The following is a 22077-nucleotide window of genomic DNA, read 5'->3' as shown; positions in this document are numbered from 1 at the left end:
GCTGTTTTTTATTGTTACTATTACAAAAATCAATATCTATTATCAATATTACACTTATAACACCATCTCTTCGTTGAATTAGTGCACCTATACTATTTACCATTGTATTTGGTGTGTTGGGGACACAAGAGACTTTTTATTATTTGGTTGCAGGGTTGTTTGAGATAGACCATCTTCATCCTACGCTTCCCGCGGATTGATAATCCTTAGGTCATCCACTTGAGGAAAATTTGCTATTGTCCTACAAAACTCTGCGCTTTGAGGTCCAATACGAGTCTACAAGAACAAGTTGTGTAGTAGACATCAATGAGCACTACCCCAATGAAATACATTATATATTTTTTCTTTTTAAGAAATTTACGTAATGCAGCAAATTTATCTTGCGGCCCCGGTCATATAGCGTTTCATGTTTAGAAATTGTCATGTAATACTTAACCAATTCAAAAGAACACTAACACAAAAATATCAGGTGGAATATGTGGTGGACCCGAGAAAATCCCATGGACACAACTCATCAGAGGAAAATAAGGAACGACAAATAAAGATTATCATGTACACACAATGTGCGAAAATAAATCACTGCCATCGAATCAAATTTTCTTGACGATGCCTAAGTGAATCATAACCTGATAACCAATAGTACCAACAAATGAATTTAACTAATAGAGAATGAAAACTGAGGGTTACATGTCTGCTTTTAAATTATGGCCATATAGGATAGTTTAGGTCATACACGTATAATTAGAGGATAGCAGCTAGCTAGCTAAACAAGAACATGCCCACTTGAAATACTCATCTACATGTATTTTGATTAAAAACTACTGTAATTAAAATATAATAGACACGAAATTGATAGTTAAATGTCATGTAGAACCTAAATGTAGGTTCACTTCCAAGCATGAAATCCAGCTAGCCATGTGTACTAATCAGTTCGGAATTAAAAATACACACATACGTACGTACGTACGTACATACATACATACATACATGCATGCATGCATGCATACATACATACACACACAATTATAACTACGACTGACTTTTGTAATGGAACTCCTCTAAAAGTCGATATGGGTTAAGAACTTCAAATGGAATAAATATTTAACTTTATTACTATGCATGTTGTGCTTTCAGAATATAGAACAACAATTAACTTCAGTGCCCTATTTTAGTCTGAATCTACACGGGATCTTCTAGACATTGATGATATTATGTGCCCTGGCGCCTTATGTGAGAAATGTGGAAAGAAATAAGGTATATTATTTTCTCCATAGAAATTTCCATGTTGGTGTTTTTTAGTAGTTGCAAATTCAATTTTCAGTTCAACCTTATGATCTACGTTGGAGTTCTTTCTGCAACTTGACTTGAGTTTGACCACAACCGTCAATAACCTTCTTTTGTAGTTGGGTGAATCATGACAGATAGAGATCAAGCACAAGATGTGCATAGAGGTGGATGTTTATTGATCAATAATTTTGCCGAATGGTTATATCGGTGTAGAAGTCTGAATGCTGGCATATTGGATTGTCATGGGAAAAATCCCCAATAAGATTGCATAATCTATATAGACATTGCAATCTACAGACCTTTTAGTTAAAGGAATTTGACAAGAGCATGTGGAACATTTGTTCTTAGGAATGTTTTCTCTTGAGATTGTTAGTTGCGGATTAGAAGCCTTAACAATGTTTCTGCATTGATCAGTCTTAATTTGAAACGAGAATTTTCTTTGGGTGACACCTTTTATAGAAAGATCATCGGTCTTTTTTGTGATGTAACCAAATACACTTTTTTGTTATGTATGGTACATAAATTACATAAACTATGAGGGTACTATGGTGATACCACCGAGGAGTGTTGATAACCATTTGGGCACAATTGGTGGTGACATGGTTTGGTTGACATCATGTAGTAATAGTTGATTGATTAGATTGTTTACACTATGTGACATCCAAGTTGCGTAGTAATGTTATATGACACAACAAATACATGTATGTGACAACTTGAAACATCATGATCGAAGAGTGGGGAATAGTAGGAAGGGTGTAAACGAAGAATGGAATACCATTACCTGATTCGAGTAGATGATGTTCTAGAATATGTTCTCATGGTGCATTTCAAAATTTTGTAATAAAAATTCATGCAAAAATCATAATGATTTAGAAAAAAAATCCACATAAGTGATATTTTAATCAAGATAGTATTTACAATGAGTATAAATCTAGATTATTTTGAACACCATATTTTCAGTGTCTGTGCAATCATAATATTAATTTCAAATACGTTCAATACTGTATAAGCTATGCCCTTGCATTTCATGCAGGTTGATACTTGAGTAAACTAAAACCATCTCTAGAAGATCCCCTAAAAGCTATGTTTATGGAGAAAAGATTCCTTATAGGGGATTAATGCTTATCTAGCAAATCCCTTTAATCTCACATTTCCTCAAATATGACTTCTCCCCCCCCCCCCCATCATTGAGTTGGGCCTCTGACTCCATTACCGCCAGGGACAGGTTTGCTTTTGCTCCGAGGGTGGTCTAGACCATCGTATCTCCAGTGTGGCTGATTGGTTCTTGTGGCGTCTCTGGGGCAGATCGTCGTGCTCTAGCATGAGGGGGTGTTGTCCCAACAGCCGCACTGGTGCTCTAGAGGCGCCCAACACGAGCTATCCCCAGTCGCTCATATCAACCTCCACCTTGGTATGATTTTCTTGCTATTTCCTTGGGGAGGGGGGCATTTGCATGATTTTATACACTCTTTTCCTTCTTGTAGTGAGGCGACCCGTTCCCCCTTTCTTGATTGTGATGGATGGAGGAGGTCAAGTAGCCATAGCTAGTAGATAATAAAGACAAAGAAAAATCCATCTTAAGTGGAGTCTCCCCCAAGTAATCCATCTTTGAATTTTTTTCATTCTATCTTACTATGAATACAGTATTATATGTGGGGTCACATATCTCTGCATACTTTTGTTCATCATCTTAGTAGTAAAGACCAAAGACAAAAGGAAATTACCATGCCTTGTGACATTTATATTTTAGGTACTGTTACAAGGTTACATATCATAAATTAGTACATCAGATTCTTATAAGTTCATTTTCCTCAAATACCTTGTCTTTAGTAATGCATACTACCATCTGTTTAGCTTCCAAGTATACAAAATATTAGAAATTATTGCTTGCAATTTTAATATCAGAGGAAATTTTGTTTTTAAAATAATTCTTCTCTTTTTTGCGGGTCTTTAAGATAAATATTAAGTTTCATATGTTATTGTACTACATATGTACTAAAAAAAGGGTTTTCCTAATTTTGCTATAAATATATGAAATATGCATTTTAAATACCTTTTAATTAGAGGTTGTGTTCAAGCCTCGTCGCACCCCCTAGGACTCCTCCCTTTAAGTCTGTTGGCATGCCATGTTTGGGTGAAGTTCTAATTTCCTAACCTCCACTTTTCCGAGAGTGTCTCATATTCAAAATGTCGCAAGCACTACACAAAATTATTGCAATGGTTCGGGTGATTCAGACTTCCTGGATCTTGAATTTCATTTGACTACTTGCAGCTCAAGCAATGAGAGGTATTATTTGCATTGTCTTGCTTCAGTTTGTTAGCTGTTTGACCCATATACTTCCTTGAAACACAAGACACACCGCATCTCCCATCGGCGCTTGCGACATGCTCCTCCATGCCTGAGCTACTTGCTCCCACATAAATGCCAACCTATAGGCTACAACAGCAAGGTGGGTCCCCCAAGTCTGCATTCTTCTTCCTTCAAAATTCCGTAGGAGCAAAGTTATCGTCCACGAATTTATCCTCGAGCACAGTTTGATTCTTCGGGGTGAAAACCTAGATTCTGAACTTGGATGGTTGGATCCAGTAACAGTGGCGCTTGAGCATCGATGCTTCCCGAAGGCGTTGCTGTTGAAGAACCTTGTCATTCGTGTGGTGCCATGAGATGGTTGATGCGGATATTGGCATTGTTGTAGTTTGTCGATCGTGGATCTGATCGCTTTGGGTTTTTTTTTCTCGCCTACGCATAGCTTTGGTCTTATATGACTTTGCTATTCACCGCCATGTTTTTGTGTGCGTGCGTTGGTGTTGCTTGTGTGCATCCTAACTATGCAGAGTCTAGAAGTGGGCTCTCTGTGTTTGTATAATCTTAGTGCTCCATTTTGAGACAATAAAATTCACCATTTATTGAGAAAAGCATAGTTTCGTGCCTTAATCGTGATTTGTTACAGTGGTGGTTCCGCAATCTAAGTATCTTAATGTTTTAGTAAGTGAAAACAAGGCCATGCTTAATCGAGTATATTCTAAGACAAAGTTAGATTACTAACACGGAGAAGAGAAGTTATAATGTCTAGAGGAGAATAAGGCATTCCAGAGCATTGTAGATTTGTAGCACAAGTGTCCACAACCCCCATATTGTTCACTCTAAATATAATTATTTTTGTAATTGATATTAAAATAAATTAAGCTAGTCAAGACTAAGGTTTATAACTAAATCATCCATACTTAAACAATTAAGATCTAATAATGTGGAATATCCATGTTAAAAAGAGTTAAAAAGAGTTCTTTCCAATTCTCATGGGGTGATGGCCTTACGTTCAGTTCTCTCGCTTTTGGGAAATGATGTAGTGTTTCAATAAAAAAATTGTTTCATCTCTTCTGCAGGTTATTCATGCATATATACATTGGCTTAGTATTTGGTCAATCCCGGAGACCATTTTACGATGATGTCTACCGGGTTGGAGCACACGGCCGGGGAGGTCTTCCTCCATCATGGATGACGGTGCAGGTTAGGACCTCCTACATCCAGTCGGCTGGTCCTATTTACCTTTAACGTAGAAAAACAACGATTTGTTTGTTGTTGGACATGTTGGTTGTGTGCATCTTGTTATGCAAAGACCGGTATCCACTCAGTACAATTGTATCAGCTCATATAACCGTTGAATGAAAGTACGTACCCTTTATCAAGAAATATAGAGAGTAGCAAGTTTGTGACCACTCGACCTCTTTGCTGGCCAGCCGACGGGCTTCATCGTGAGCTGGTTCACCGCGTACACCACGCGCTTGATAACGGGCGTTCAGGGGAGCTTCATCGTCAGCTGGTTCGCAGTGCTGCTTCTCCTTCGAGAGGCCATCTTGATCGCACAGGCACCGGACTAGCTAAGATCGATGCGAGTAAGTGCATTGGGTACACGGCTGGTGCATGAGTTTGGAGATAGATATAGTACGAGGTAGGCGCAGCCAGGGCAGAGAAGTCACGGGCATGAAGAAGTAGCTAGCCAGCCACACCACGCGCGCGCAGCTTCCGTCTGTGTCGCTCAATTTGCTCGGTCTTTCGCCAAAGCGAGCTAGTAAGCGGCGCGTTTGGACCGGCGCTACTCACGTACGTCCAACCACTACATCTACATGCACGCATGCGATGACCGGTGCCGTGCGCAACTGCGGGCGATGACCGGCGCGCCTCACCAAGACGACGCCCAACGTCGATCGTTTTCTGTCTTGCTCACGCGTGCCGGAATCTCTTCCTTTTCCCACCGCGAGCCCAGCTAGCAGCTCCCTCACCTCCCGCGTGTCATATCCGCCTTTCTCCGTCGATTCCACCACCGTGCAGTTTTTTTTTTCTGAGGGTAAAAGAGTTTTATTTCATACGAATAGGGTTACATTCGAGAGGCAAAAGTTCTACAAAATGACCATATACTGACCGGGCAGATTGTCCTCGGTCAAAGCCATCAATGCCTCCGAGGAATTAGATTGGACAATGATAGAATCATTACTGTGTTGAGCCGCCAAAGCCATGTCTTGCATCAGCACATGCAACCCCGCCTCAATTGCATAGTTGGATCATATGCCGACCGCCGTATAGTTTTACTTGTAGGTGGGACCCAACTGTTTCCTTTTTTTTTGACAGAAAGACTGTAAGGGAATTGCCTACAGTATAATTGGTGCAACAAACTCAAATTGCAAGTACCGTGCCTTGAACCTGGGTGGGTGGGAAGACATCAGCTCCTTCCTACCACTAGGCTATGCCTTAGTCTGCTGGGACCCAACTCTCATTGGCTATAACTCTTTCTTCCCCATTTCCCCACCCACCCACGCACATGACCCAGAAATTCATCAACCAATTCATAGAACTATAAATAAACACGATTTCATTGATAGATATGGCCATGGAAATAAGTTGGCCTGCAACTTCAGTACATATCTACTTATATACCTACTAATAAACGGGAATAGGTACTCTTGGCCGTCACGCATATTTGCAAAAAAAAAAGTTTGCTTCTCGACTGTAACCCTATTCATATGGAATAAAACTCTTTTAGGGCATCTCCAACACCGATCCTCTATCTAGCCATATAGCGATAGTACTCCCAGTACGACTATAAAATTCCAACCGATCTGCTACATTGTTTTGCACCTTTAATCTCCAACGGAATAAGCTCTTGATCTACCATAAGATGCTTGATCTCGGCTACCAATGGACTATATACAAATCGGCCCATTTATCATTATAACGGTGCTCTGTTTCTTCTTGCCGGTTTTTTGTTTCATGTCCTTTTCTGTTTTGCTTCTATGCGTTTTATGCGGGTTTTGTCTGTTTGTTTTTTTCTAATTTTAGTTTTCATGGCTCTTTTATTTTTCGAAATTTGTGAACTTTTTTCAAATTCGATAAATTTTCTTAAATTCAAGAACTATATTCCATTAATTTTTAATAAATTTTGAAATTTATCATGTTTGTGAACTTTTATTAAATCTGCAAACTTTATTTAATTTCATGAACCTTTTGAAAATATGCGAACTTTTTTCAAATCTGTGAGTTTGTTCAAATTGATGAATATTTTTTGTATTTCACGATCTTTTTAAAAATTTCAAAAGTCAACCGTGCGCGGTTATTGGTCAAATAGTCAACTAAAGACCGAGCTAATAGATCTTTCTGTCATGCTTAATGGGCCAGCCCAACACACTTGCAAGAGAGCGGCGCCTAGGAAAACTGGCGCATGAGTCGCCATATAGGAGCACTCCATGGGAAACCTAGCCAGGATCCCACACCACTTTTTATTTTCACTAAGAAATAATTTCCGGACACCTCATGGTTTTGGATGTGGCTTATGTAGTGAAGGGAGTATAGTGTATTTTTCTTATCTTTTCCTATTTCAATGAAATTGATAGAGTGCATGTCATTGACATCAAAAAGAAAAAAAATGTGTCCCCATGCCCAACAGCCCAAGGAACCCCAATGGTCGTACTACGGGTGTCATGTGAGAAAAATGGCAGAAGCACATGCCGACATAGTAGACGTCCACCAAAGCACCAACGTTCCCCACATATTCACAAGGGGCGTAGGGCACTTCTATGTAATACTAGAGGCTAACGCACGCATCATCACACCGATCTTCATTCACAGTTTTACACTTTTTTACTCTAGCAGGTTTTTCTTGTTAGTTGTTTTGTTTTGGTTTTATCTGCCTTGGCTGGAAATCTTGTATTTTAAAATTTCCTGAATAAAAAAATTATTAATTTTAAAAGAGGTTTGCAAATTTCTAAAATATTTGTGGATTTTAAGCAGTTTTTGTAAATTTGAACAAAGTTCACAAATTAAAATTGTTAACAAACTTTTAAAATGTGCATAAACTTTAAAAATATTAATGAATTTTAAAATATATATCAATTCATTTTTTAAATTTCTATGTTTTTAGTATTCACAAATTTTAGTATTGTTCATGAATTAAAATGTGAAAAGGAAGATGAAAACAAAAAAAAGGGGGAGAAGAGAATTTTTTTTGTAAAAACCAAAAGAAACAATTATAACCGATAGATAAAACACAAAAAAGAAAGGAAAAACTTACAATACCTTCTAGAACCTACTCCTAGAACCTACTCAAAACCAAAAAAAGGCCACCGCATTATGACTATCAGGGGTCTACTGCTTGTGGCCACCATGGAAGGCAAGCAGATTCAATCGAATGTTAGGTCAAGCAATGAGCAGGAAGAGAGAAGAAGAAAGAGATGGTTCGCTAGGAGATAGACCGTGCAACACTAATCTTCTCCTCTAATTGAGGCAACAAGGTACCTACCGGGTAACGGGCCACGGTTTGAGGCTTGTTGGAGATTCGTGTAGCCTTTTGCATGTAAAGTGGTTGTCACTCGGTAAAACTAGGAATACAGGCGAAATACGAAAATGTATCATAGATTGGTCTTTTCCTAACAACAATATAATTGAAACCATTGTTTTGGAAAAATCCACTATGGTTGACTTAACTGAAATCACTTTTCTGAAACAGGAATCTTTCTAAAAATTGGATCCAACTTTTACAAAAATTATTAAAATCATTTGTGCCAAAAAATAAAATGTTCTTTAAAATAATTGAAATGTGTATTTTGAAATAATTTAATCCACACTTTTGAAGTAACTAAAATCACGTTGTGAAATGTGAAATCTTTATAAAAAATATTTCAATCAGTTTTTTTGGAAATAATAGAAATATTTGTTATTGAAAATAAATAGGTGTTACAAAATAATGAAATAATTGCAATCACTATCTTGAATAATAGAAATCCAGTAACTTCCAATACCTGAAATCAATTTTCAAAAATAATATAAATCACTACTTTGAAATAATTGAAATTCCCTTTACAAAAAAGGTAATGGTAAAATTTGAAGACACTTTTCTGAAATAATTGGAATCCTTGTTTCAAAATAACCGAAACAATTGAAATATGTAATGAAATTTATTTTAATTATCTCAATCAGCTTGTGAAACAATGGTATTTAAATGAGTTCAAAATATGTCCACATTTGACTTTTTTGAAAGGTCTTGTCATCAGGATTTCAAACATATAAGAAATCAAAAAAGTAAAATTTTGATTTAAAAGATATGAATGTCACTAAGAAATAAATTGTAGCCTTTTGTATGTGATTAGAGGATAGAGAATGGTAGAGGCATGCGTGCACCTTGCGTACTCTAACAAAAAGGTGGTGGGACCCAATGGTGATTGCTAGTGTTAAATACATTAGAGTACTTTTGGTGTGGGCTCTTGACAATAAGACACTGTCACAAGGACAAGGAAAGCAATGGCCATGGTTCTTCTTGTGATGCCCTGGTTGACGGGTGCCATGAGGAGAATTGTCTATTTAACTTTGGGTTGGCAAGTCCTTGCTTGTGTTGTGTTTGGTGTGCTCTGCCTGTTGTTTATATAGGGGCAAAATCATATATTGGATGGATGTCGCTCAATAGCTTCTTGTACTAATCTATCTCCTAAATTAATGTTGAGACATCTTGCTCCGTTGCTTCTTGCATTAATGACGGGCATGCTTTTGCAAGCATTAATTGTATTTATTAGATCCTCTCTTCAAGTGAAATATAATGTCGATGCTCATATTAAATCGAAATCAAATCTTAGGTAAGGATTACATTCTCTAATGACACTACATTGGTATTGATATCATGATATCGTTTTAGGTAGCGGCTACATGATGTGTTCTATCCTGATGTAGTCTGTTTCTGTGATGCCCTTAGGCTGTTACTAGGGGTGCATGATCCTACAGTCGCTCTGGGGCTAAAGAAACTGGATCTATCGAAAATGAATACTTTTGCATTCTTCTAGATATAGAGGATGTGTGGTGGATCTACAAGTGAGTTTGGCAGAGCTAGAGTATGAAGCACCAGTATAGTACAACAAACTTATTGAGATTCATTGTAAATAATCAGCACTCTCAGAAACAATTGAAATCTCTTATGAAATTTATTTTGATTATCTCAATCAATTTGTGAAATCAGTATTTGAATTAGTCCAAAATATGTCCATATTTATCTTGTTTGAAAGGTCTTGTCATCGGGATTTCAAATATATATATATATATATATATATATATATATATATATATATATATATATATATATATATATATATATAAAATTCAAAAATTGAATTTTTGATTTAACATATATGAATATCACTAAGAAATAAAATGTAGCCTTTTGTATGTGATATAGAGGAGAGAGAACGGTAGAGCCATGCGTGCACCTTGCGTGCTCTCTAACAAAAATGTGGTGGGACCCACATGGTGATTATTAGTGTTAAACGGGATGTGATGTAGCCAATACATCAGGGTACTTTTGGTGTGGGACCCTGACAATGCGGATCTCGGCATGCTTGGATGGAGAATCCTTCTGCGGTAGGTACTTTCACCTTTAGAAATGATTTTAGGCAAGCAAATGTCTGTATTTCCACCCTTGCAACGACAATGGCGTGGCGTTGTCAAGCAGGCCAACACAAGGAGGACCATGGCCATTGCTTTACCGGTCCTTATGATAATGTCTTCTTTTGCCTTGCCATGGCATAGAAGAAGACATCACCATAAGGACCCGCACAAGAAGACACTGTCACAAGGACAAGGAAAGCAATGGCCATGGTTCTTCTTGTGATGCCCTGGTTGACGGGTGCCATGAGGAGAATTGTCTATTTAACTTTGGGTTGGCAAGTCCTTGCTTGTGTTGTGTTTGGTGTGCTCTGCCTGTTGTTTATATAGGGGCAAAATCATATATTGGATGGATGTCGCTCAATAGCTTCTTGTACTTATCTATCTCCTAAATTAATGTTGAGATATATTGCTCTGTTGCTTCTTGCATTAATGTTGGACATGCTTTTGTAAGCATTAATTATATTTATTGGATCTTATCTTCAAGTGAAACCTAATGCCGATGCTCATATGAAATCGAAATCAAATCTTAGGCAACGATTGAATCTTGCATTTACATTCTGTAATGGTATTGCATTGGTATTGATATCATGATATCGTTTTAGGTAGGTAGCGTCTACATGATGTGTTCTATCCTGATGTAGTCTGTTTCTATGGCGCCCTTAGGCTGTTGCTAAGAGTGCATAATCCTACGGTCGCTTGGGGACTAAAGAAACTGGATCTATTGGAAAGAAATTAAACCCATTAAGCTATGCGTGAAGGGCGGCCAACCAGCTATGCTACATGGCGCAAGCTGGTTGGCCGCGGTGAAAAATCTTTTGAAATTTTTTTTAGATAGGTGGGAATTATTTTTTAATCTATTTTTTTATTTTTAGATGGAGGTGAGGACCTTTGATATTTTTTAAATGGAGGGTTAAGCAAAGTGGCGCTCGTTCTTAGGCTGCGGTGGTAATTTTTTTCTTGTTTATGAATGTGAGGATTTTTTTTTTCTGAGATGTTTTTTTAGACGAGGCGAGCACTCTATGTATTATTTTTAAATGAAAACATGCGCACAATTTTCTCTCAAGCGGCGCCACAGGGTGGCGGTCCCACCACTAGTAGATTTGCACTAGCAGGTAGTGCGCGGCGGCACGCCGCGCCATAAAGACTCCATAAGGACTGATAAGCAATTTAGTTTTTTTTTGTTGTAATATTTGGTAAGTCGTCCCAAAATTTGGTTCGTGGTAGAGTAGTTCATACAAGAAAGGGTACATCTATTTGGTACATACATAGGTGATCTACATGTAGTGATAGTGGGTACTCGATGCAGAATTACGAAGCTCTTGTTCTCTTCTTATATCTATGATGTTGATCCTCCAGCCGGGTTTGTCTCTCTGATCTAGTGGTAGTGAAATAACCGCTGCTGGTCGAAATAGACATATCATCACCAGCCAACCTATCCAAGCCGATCCACGCAAGCATGCCTCTTCCTCTTTGCTAGGTGAGTAATCTAAAGAATAGCAATACATACAACATTGTAATTCAATAGAAATCAGGTTAAGAAGCAATATATTCATTCAAAAGCAGCAAACAGTACACTTGAAATATCAATGAAGCACACATGTGCAATACTATGGAACAACCTCATATTACCCGAAAGCGTTTGAAATTCTTTAATTGTTATATGCCTTCTAACATTATTTTCTTGAACAACCTTTCTACCTGTCCCAGCCATATCATACATGCAAAAAACATACTTCAGTACATAGGCTGCTATAGCCAAATTGGACACCAAGTGTCCAATAATCAGGACCAGAACATCATGACAGAGAAGAAATAGAACTTGGACCTAGTCAATATGATTATCTCAATCTGAGACGAATGCTCTCTCTCTTCAGATTTACTGAATGTGGTTAGTACTGAAAACAGAGACCAATCTCTAGCATAAATCATATTTTTAACGAAGCATGTAGGTGAATAAAATCCAAGCTGCTCCATGGAAATGAGTGGCTAACTCAATACACAAGTGGAGCTTGAATTTTAAGATAAAGAAGAAATGAATGAACTCAAAAATTTGGAATAAACCATTGAGAACTCAAGTGAATGATCTCACTTGAAGCATGGGCCTTGGCAATTCAACATGAACATGTCTTCTCTGCCTACCAAGAAACTGCAATGTTTCAATCATCTTCTTGCTGGCTACAAATTTTGCAAGACACTGGAAACATAGAAGCGAAGGGACGACAAATCATAGCAAATAACAAGGATATACATTGGTTGAAAGGGAAGCAAGGAAATGACATCTACTATGGCCCAGTTTTGGAGACCATTAATCAGTTAAGCAAATAGAAAAATATTGACATAGTATATATTGTAACAGGAGGACAGTATATTATTCACCAAATGAGCGCTTCTGCAAGCACAAGAGCCACTCCAATTTCCCAAGGAATTCAAAAGATTAACTTCTATCAAGGTGAACAGTTGCTGTGTTCTTTTAACCAATTCAATTAAAACACATTATGTGCAAGGCGGTACAACTCCTCTCCTCTAATTATAATATGGATATACTGCATAACAAAGGAAACCTTATTTAGAGCTACAACTACGAAATTAAAACTCCAATTGACCACTGAACCTTACAACATAGCCGTTAAGTATAGAGAGACACATAAAAACCTAGATCTGCTACAAAGATGGTTCTTGTACGATTAGCTAAATATATAGTACTATAAACGCTAAGTGCAACTGTGCCAGCCTTTATCTACCAATCACAAAAATACAAATGGCAATAGTAAATGATATTAAGGAATAGAATAGGTCAAGAGGACCATTTACCCTGAACCTTGCTGGCATGGCATAAATGCTATGAAACGGAATCACAAAAATACTTGAAGAGATAGCTGCAGAACTATGAAGAGCATAAAACCTCATGTGAATACGTTTGTAATATTAATCTTCTCTATCAAAATTTCCAGAGAAAATTAATAGTTGATTGTGAGGTCCAAATTCAGTTACATAACCAACAAATACTCTCAAATTAAATTCACAAAAGCACCAGCTTTGAACTACAGAGTAAATAGAAAAATCTACAAAAAGAAGCTTTGTCAGTGCCACTATGAAAAACCTTATTTACATACTTCCTACCATTATATCAAGAATACAGGATGTGCCCTTGCACCCCCATGTTTTCTTCAGTCTTCACTGTCCGAGGTTTTTCAAGCACATTAATATTGGTGCTGCCTGGAATGTTCACAAGCGATAGTCAGACGATTGGCAATGCTATATCTAAAAATTTATAGTACTGGAAAATCTTGCACAATGAAATGAACTCATAGAAACTGAGAGCAGATCCATTATCCTAATAACACCCATCATATGTCATTTGGGATCAATAAAATTTTCTTCTTGTTATGTTACTGGTTTGCAATTAAGAGTCTTCATTTTCACTTCTCTAAACGACTCATATTGGAATACTAGGCACAAATTTATTGTCTTGCATCCATGGCTCTAGAGTGCTTGCGTACAAACCAAATAAACATGTAAAAGCTAATGCTAGGAAAAGAAATCCGTAGACAAAATCTACTGAACTTGCAGAATTCATGTAAACTTATTTTCGAAATTCAGACAGAGCAGGCACCCACCAGCATACATGGCCACCATCTGCCCCGTCGACGCCTGCTCGCAGCGGCCGAGCGGGCACGCCGGCGGCCGCAGGCCACCGAGGCTCGCCATGAGCGTGAATATGACAAATGAGGCAAGGACTGCACGCACGCATGGCATGAAGTGGCCAGAGGAGCAGATGAACGCATGTGCAAACACTAAATATATAACTATTAAATCGATTAATTGTCAGTTCTTGCCACTTCGTCCACTGCAAAATTATGTGCTGCAAAATAAATCCCATATACTACAAAATAAACAACATGAGATCAACTTTTGCTTGACAGTAAGAAACAACAAATCATCAGATCAACCAAACTTATCTCAAATCAACAAATTTCACTGAAACCACATGGAAACCTTCCAATTTTCAGAAGAAATAGAAATCAAGAATAGAAGCTCGAACTTAGTCACATACTCACATCACTCATCCATCCCAGAAACTGTGTAGATCGAAGCCTTTAAACAGGAGTCTGTACCCAACTATGAAGCTCACCGCACGTCATTCAGAGAACACAGATTTGGATGAATAATATGGGGATTTGGCCTCACCGATGGGAGCGGTGTGTCATACGACTGGATGCCCGTGGTCACCCTCACATCGGGCCAGTCCATCTGACGTTGCTGTTCCCTTCCCTCGCGTGCATATTGGACCTTGTTGGCTGCCCGCAGGGCGGATCTCACCACACAATACGGACCTGGCCGGCTATCGTACGGGCATCATAGCACCATGGGATGGCGACGGCGAGGCTCATCACAGTGGGCAGCAGTGAGGTCCATCTCCAACAGCTCCCGCCGCCGCCGCCACGCCTCCTTTGGCCACTGCACCATCCCCGCTCCTCCCCTCATCCATCTTGCACCTATCAATCACTGAGGCGAGGAGACTGGGAGCTGGGGCACGTAGACGCGTCGGCTACGGCGCTAGCCTAGCCGAGGCGACAACTCCCTCCGACGACGGCGTGGGGAGGGCTCCGATGGTGAGGGTCACCGGCGGCCTCCACGGGCGCTTCCGGAAACAGGACAGGGGGGTGGAGATGGGGATGGAACGGGAGACACCGAGAGATGATCGAGCCCGTCGGGTGAACTTTTTTATATCCGCAAAGAGCGGCGGTGTCACGGGATTGGACTCGAGGCTTCGAGAGAGACAAGAAAAATATCTACAAAATCGCAGTGCAGGACACGTACAGCCCAGAAGGCCTGGGCAAAGTGCAAACCGCTTAAGAAAACACACGTGAAAAACGCTAGAGGCCCAAGATGAAATAAAAGATATGATCGAAGGTTCTACCATGCGTGACACTCGTCAAATCCACACGGTGGGATAGAAACGTGGCAAGCGAAGGCAACGAAGCACTTTCATCACACGCGTAATTTTTACAGGCACCATGAAAAAAATTCCAAAAAAACCAGGAAAAAGAATCCCTTCCGGGCCTAGTCTTCTTAGTATTCTTCTAGTGTGTGGTGGATCTGCAGAGCTAGAGTGTGAACCAGTAGCACAATAGAACAAACTTATTGAGATTTGTTGTAAATAATCAGCACTCCAAACATATATATGGGCACTACACATGCTTACAAAATACAAATCAATCGATACATATATATACTAACTGAAAACAAAACAGAGCAACTTAAAAAAAAAACAGAGGGGAAAAAAGAGGCAATGGCACATTCTAATTCATCAAGCAGGGATCAAATGGTGAGGCCATCCGTCCACTGATTAGCAAACTAGCACCCGACGGTGAACCACCTCCGGCCAGCCGACGCCCGGCCGGCGCGCTCCGCCTTCCTCTTCTCCTCCTCGCACGCGCACTTGGCCTCCTTCAGCTTCTTCACCTGCGGTCATTTCAGGTGACAAATATGTAATGGCGTCGGCCGATGGATGGATCGACGGAGCTCGTGTACGTACGTACCTTGGCTGGGTGGCTGGTCTTGTTGCGGTTGAGCTGGCGGGCGCCCCTCTGCAGGATCTGCGCGGCGCTCCAGCTCGCCCCGGCGCCGCCTCCCGCCGCGCGCGCGCGCATGGCGGGGTCGGGCAGCGGCGGCTCGGACCACGCGCAGTCCTCGGGCGGGCGCGGCACGGGCGTCGGGAGGCACGACGCGGCGGCAGCCTTGCCGCTCCCGGAGCCGTCGAGGTCGAGCTCGCAGCTGAGCTGCCTGATGCGCGACTCGAGCAGGTTGAGGCGGTCCATGAGCGTGCCCCTCACGTCGCGCGCCTCCTGCGGCTGGAGCGCCGACGGCATGGACTTGCTGTGCTGGTGCCGCGGCGCCGGGCGCGCGCCGTCGCCCTCGGCGGCCGAGGACGGCCGCCGCTCCTCCTCTAGCTGCCTCAGCTGCCAGTCATTGCCAAGAACGCGTCAAGAACGGGGCCGCCGTCGCACAGGCGCACAATGGCAAATGTGTAAGTAACGTGATCGGTAAGCACGTACCCGTAGGTCGATCTGGTCGAGGCGGCCGAGCAGGCTGTCGGGCGGCGGCGGCGCGGGGAGGGCGCTGATGAGCACGCGGCGCTCGGATCCGACCAGCACCTCGGCGGCCATCGTCGACGTGCAGTACAGTACCGACTACTGATGACCTCGCAGCAGCCAGGTGGAGTGGGGGAGATATAAAGGAGGAGGAAGCCATCGGGCATGCATGGTAGGAGGGGGGAGTGAAGATCGGCGGGGTGTGTGGACTGGCCGGGTCTTCTCCTTCCTCCGCCGCCTTGATCTCATCTACCTTCCGCCTCACCGCCAGCCACCACTCAGTCTCCACGATCCGGGAATTCAGAGCGTGGAACGGTTCAGAGAAACGAAGCCTGCAAGGCACGGTAGCTGGGCCGGCTATCAAACCAGTGAACTGGGCTATGCTAGCTAGTTCGTCGATATTCAGTAAGCGGCCTTTTATTTATTTTTCACTTTTCAATTTAATTTTAAAATCTGTGAATGAGTTGGTAGCATTTTTTAACAAAATTTGTAAACATTGTTTCACAGTACAAGATGAACATTGTTTTAATATCCACGAAAATTCTTAAAATACATCAATACTTTCAGAATTTGAAAATATTTTTTAAAATTCTTGAAATCATTCTGAATTTTAGAATATTTGTTGAACTACTGAAATACACAACCATTTTCTAACTAGTCAACATTTTTTAAAATTCTTAATTTTTTTCTCAAAATAGACCAACACGTTTTACAATTTTAAAATAATTTATAGAATTCATGAACTTTAAAAATGGAAGAAAACCGATTAAACCATACATGAAGCTAAAAAACAGATGAACCGTACAAGGAAACCCCAAAAAGAAGAAAAAAAATCCCGAAAGGAACCATACCTGAAACGTTATCGGTATGCACATAAAAAGCTAGGTGGGCCCACCAGTTATCAGGGTGGTAGAAAGGATGAGACAGTATATTTTTTTAATGTTTCAAATAAACTAGCTAAACATCTTAATTTTAGGACCCTCCTAACTAGCGAATGTTAGCCAGGGAAGGTGGCACATGCAAACGATTTGAAGACATTTATAGTTGTGAATTGTGATGAAGTCAGGGAGGTGACATTTTCTTTAGAAGACATGACAGTTTCTCCCCAAGAAGGCCATTTTCGTATAAAAACTAACATCGTTTGATCTTGTTTTACAACTAAAACTGCCATCAAAGATGGTTCGCTGTTACCCCCTTTACAGCGAATGTTCGCCAAGTACAATTATCGTAATTTTATGGGGCGTGTACGCATCGGTTGGAGGATCTTTTGAAAATATCCACCATCACGGCAGCCGTCCAATGACCAAGACCTGTCCTCACCAAGGACAATGTTGCAGAACCATTTGTAACAGAGCTTATGTTACAGAAATATTTGCAACAAAGGTTGTGTTGCAGGATTATTATTTTCGTCGTCATGTTGCGGAAAGGACTTTCGCAACATGGATGATGTTGCAACTTTTTTGCAATGAAAGATGACATCATGGAAGCATCGTTGTCAATGTTGTTGTTGCTTTGCAACTCCGTCGTTGTTGCATAAACTCGTCGGCACGCGGCCACACGGCCTGGCAGGCTCGAGCAGCTTCCACTGTGCGAAGCCGAGCCGACAGTGTCATGATGCTGGTCTTGCACCCGCTTCCAGGCAATGGGGACCTCTGGCTGGGCTTGTGCTGCGGCAGAGGCGATAAGGGGGACGCGCGCTTTCTCGACGGGGATGATTGGGTCATGGTCCCGTCCCCTCCTAGGCTCACTGGGCTTGGCTCTTCCCTACCATGGATCCATTGGCTCCCAACGCAAATCCACGTCATCATTGTCCAAGCCAATGCCACCACCAGCGGATCCCTCCCCTGCCTCCACGCCCCGCGAGAAGCCTTAGCAGCCCCACCACATCGCACACGCGGCTCGATGGAAGCTTAGATCCACCAGGTTCAACCGCCACCACAACCTGACCCGCCATCGGACGCCCCCATGCCATGGAAACCACACCAGGGCGTAGTTGTTGCTTGCCCCATGCCGTAACACACCCGCCACCCAGCAGCGAAACTGCCTAGATCTGGCTGGATGGAGGCTCACACACATCCACCAGAAGGAGGGCGATGCCCTGCAGCCACCGTACCTTGATGCCACCACGCTGCCGTCCCGTAGCACGCTGCTGAGCCCCACGGCAGCCCACGGCCGCCATCCCGCGCAAAGCTGTACTACAGGCAGAGAGGAAGTAAGGCCCCACTACTCCAACTGGGCTTCACCTGTCCACGCCAGCCGGCGACAGCAGCGGGGGAGGAGGGGAAGCCGCCTTGGTTGCTAGGGTTTCCTCCTCGTCGCTTGCAGGATCCAGCCTTGAGGGGCGCAGATGGGGCGGCCACCCCGGGCTCACGAAGCCAAGGGGTTGTAATATCATGGGGAAGGGCCTCATCCAAAGAGTATGCAAGCAAAAAAAGAGAGTGCCTATTTGTGCGCGCCTCGTCCAAAACAGCGCGCACCCCCACTCCCCGGCGCGCTCTTTTGGGCTAGCCATGTGCGAGGCATCCTGTTTTTTCATTTCATTTTTTTTCTTTAGATAATTCAGGATTCCAAAATAGTTTCGATTTTTTTAAAAAAATGCGAATTTTGAAAGAAAAAATGTTCAAGAAATTATAAAATATTCATGGATTAAAAAAATTGGTCGCATATTAGAAAAATGTTCACAATTAAAAAACATTTGGGAAATCAAAAAATGTTTGTGATTTTGAAAAATATTCATGTACTCAAAAAGTGTTCTTAAAATTGAACACGTATTCGCAAATTCAAAATTGTTCATGAATTCCTAAAAATGTTCATGAATAGCAAAAAAGTTCATTGATTAAAAAAAATTCATGTATTCGTAAAATGTACAAGCATTTCAAAACAATTTGATTAAAAATGTTCCTGAATTTCAAACATTGTTCCCCCAATTTACAAAAAATGTTTGACAATGCAAAAAATATTCTCTGATTCAAAAACAAATGTTCACGGGTTTAATAAAATGTCACGAATTCGAAAAATATTTCACGATTTTAAAAACTACTCAGGAATATAAGAATGTTTACGATTTCATAAAACGTTCAGATTTCAAAACAAAGAAATAAAAATGGGAAAAAATAAAGAAAAACTAAGATGAGAAAATAAAATAAAAGAAAAAACGAACTGAAGAAATAAAGAAGAATTAAAAAGAAAAAAAAGAAAAAAAACACATATATACACAGAAAATAAAAACCTGTTTGGGAAGGTTCTACTCTAGAACCCAGGCTGAGCGAAGGGCATCGTGCAAAAAATAAAAACCTGTTTGGGAAGGTTCTTGGATGCCGCTGCTGACGAGGAACAGTTTGGCTGCCATGACATTGGTGATAAAGTTGTTTCAGACAGTGCTTACGAAGAGAAACCATTTGGGGATAACGTTGTTGGCCTACTTCCTCCTGCGAATGACTATACTGTCTCGCTCGCTTTGTTCGATGGTAAGTAATTAATTACGCTAGCTGCTAAATGCTAATGATGAGATTTCCAAGTTTTTGTTCAGTCATTACTAGCTAATGAAATTATTTAAAAAATTACAATCTTATCCAGGAGATGAGATGTTATTTGCGTGCTCGGGCATAACCCTACCACACGGGCCTGAAGGAGAACACATAACAAGGTTTGTTACGTCGACAATTTTGGTTACAAAGTTCAAGGCCAAGAGAAACAAGGATGATAAATTGAGGGTTAGTGCTAGCTGCCATTCGCCATATTTCAACTTTATTTTAGGCTGTTCGTGATCATTCTGTGCTGATGTACTCCTTGTATCACTATAGATTGAAGTGCGCCTTCCAAGTAACAGAGCTGTGGATGGGTTTCTGGGACTATATGATAGGGATATTGCGATTGTCACGTCCTTCGACTTCTTCCCAGATTTTTGTCCTGTAAATCTTGATAGCCAACTTGAACAGTGCAATCTTGAGTCCGTAGTGGCTTTTGGGCGTGCCTTCAAGTCAGGTCAGTTGATGAGTAAACATCTGCAACAGACGATCCCATATCCGGTTTCTGATGATGGTGAACCTCGTAAGGTCTTGTTTCCCTTGTTCACAGAGGTATATGCATTCCCAATTTGTTTTTTGATGCCATTCCAGATAATTTGAAACGGATATTTTCTCTCATGGTGTTAATGGTCTAAACCCGTAAATGTAATAGTCCGTCACTTTTCTTTAATTTATAAAATCTTGCCTCTTTCATTTTGTTCTAGGCCGCACTTGGAGCATCACTTACTTGTTCGGGCGACTTCTGTGGGATGATTCATAATGAACTCACGTCTGAGATATGGTCTCTACCACCTTCGTTACTTCGTCAACGCTTACTGCATTTTGGTGTACTCAAGTATGTCTTCTCCAATTGGCTTAGGCTCCTCTCCTGTTCCATTCCACCCTTGTAATGCACACTAGAGCCTTAGGGATTAGTACGAGAGAACTATCTGCGGATTGATATTAGTTTGGAACCTGATGGATACTTAGTGTTAGTACTAGAAATCATGTTGCTTCTCTTGCTTCATTGTTAAGGCGTAGTATTATTTGTCTAAATGTGGATGAGCTAACATTTTCTTCAGACTAAAATATGGACAATGAGACTCATATTTGTGGCATTTGTATCCTTTTTCCTTCCGACTTCCTTTGAGCATTTATAAATGTTTTCCATATTTTACTTTATATGTTTTTCCTGTTTTATGGTTCTCTATTCAGGTTCATGTATGGTTGTTTTGATGTTGGGCAAGTACTTCGTTTATATATTACCATAATGAACCCTGTATGTTCTGTTATAGGAAAGGAGATGAAGACACAGATGATGCAGGTGAGCATGGCTTGATCTCTTAGGACCACTAATTTGTGCATTATGAAGAACTAATTAATCCTCCTTTGTGGCCATACTTTACAACTCTACTTTTGAATTTTGATCACTATATAAGATCCTTGTTTTCTCCTTTCTACCAATGAAAAGATACGCAAGTCTACGTATTCGCAAGAAAAAATAAGATCCTTGTTTCACCATGCAAAGATGTTATGCTGCATGCTTTGTTTTTGGGCAATACATGCATTTTCCAGTGTTTGCTGGTTACTCTTCACCTTGTTCATTTTAGGTAGCTCAAGTGGAGGAACCAGAAGTAGCAGATTTAGATATTCCTTGCCCGATGGTGTAGAGACAATTGTGCCTTCGGGTGTGAATTATCTTGCAAGCCAATGTATGCAGAGTACTATCATCCACTTAATATTAATAACCTTGTTGCCTCAGGATTTATGAGAAACATTAACTTGCTAAAATCCATGGGCTATCCTACACCACCACCACTAATGCTCGAAGGTAAGCCGTTGCTTTTGATATTGCCCGACTTCTCCCTCCCTTGTGCAATTTTGTATGACTATTGTAGCAATAAAAACTTGTCTACCTGTTCCTTTAACCAGTGAATGGGAAATTGCTTAACACATTCGAAGAAGATTTTGGTGAAGTGTCTGCTTGGGAAGGGTATGATTGCAATCTCATGTGTCGTTGTGCGGAGTATGTCTGGCATAAAGTCCCGAGAAAAGTTTTTACAGATATATCCCGGCGTGCTGTCTCAGTTGTTTCATTCAAAGGTGATTTTACAGTTATATATGCCCGCTGCTTCTTTCGTACTGCTAATATATGATCTTCACTAACTAATGATTAAAGGTGTGGTATGTAGGGGAACAGGTTTATTTTGCATGCACAGGCTTGCTTATAAGCTGGCATGAGCGCGCTCGCACACGCGTCCGTACAAGC

General features: G+C 40.8%; 1 protein-coding gene across 1 annotated transcript; it reads right to left on the bottom strand.

The window, feature by feature from the left end:
- Window positions 1–15320: 15320 nt before the first annotated feature.
- On the bottom strand, window positions 15321–16506 carry LOC119289808. Its single transcript, XM_037569020.1, has 3 exons — window positions 16267–16506; window positions 15751–16170; window positions 15321–15673 (listed from the first exon to the last, which is right to left on the bottom strand). The coding sequence occupies exons 1-3, from the start codon at window positions 16375–16377 to the stop codon at window positions 15566–15568; spliced, it is 639 nt and encodes a 212-aa protein (XP_037424917.1). The 5' UTR covers window positions 16378–16506; the 3' UTR covers window positions 15321–15565.
- Window positions 16507–22077: the final 5571 nt, after the last annotated feature.

The sequence above is a fragment of the Triticum dicoccoides genome, chromosome 4A (assembly GCF_002162155.2).
Source record: "Triticum dicoccoides isolate Atlit2015 ecotype Zavitan chromosome 4A, WEW_v2.0, whole genome shotgun sequence".
NCBI lineage: Eukaryota > Viridiplantae > Streptophyta > Magnoliopsida > Poales > Poaceae > Triticum > Triticum dicoccoides.
Note: the sequence above shows the minus strand (reverse complement) of the source record. Positions and strands in the feature narration are given on the sequence as shown.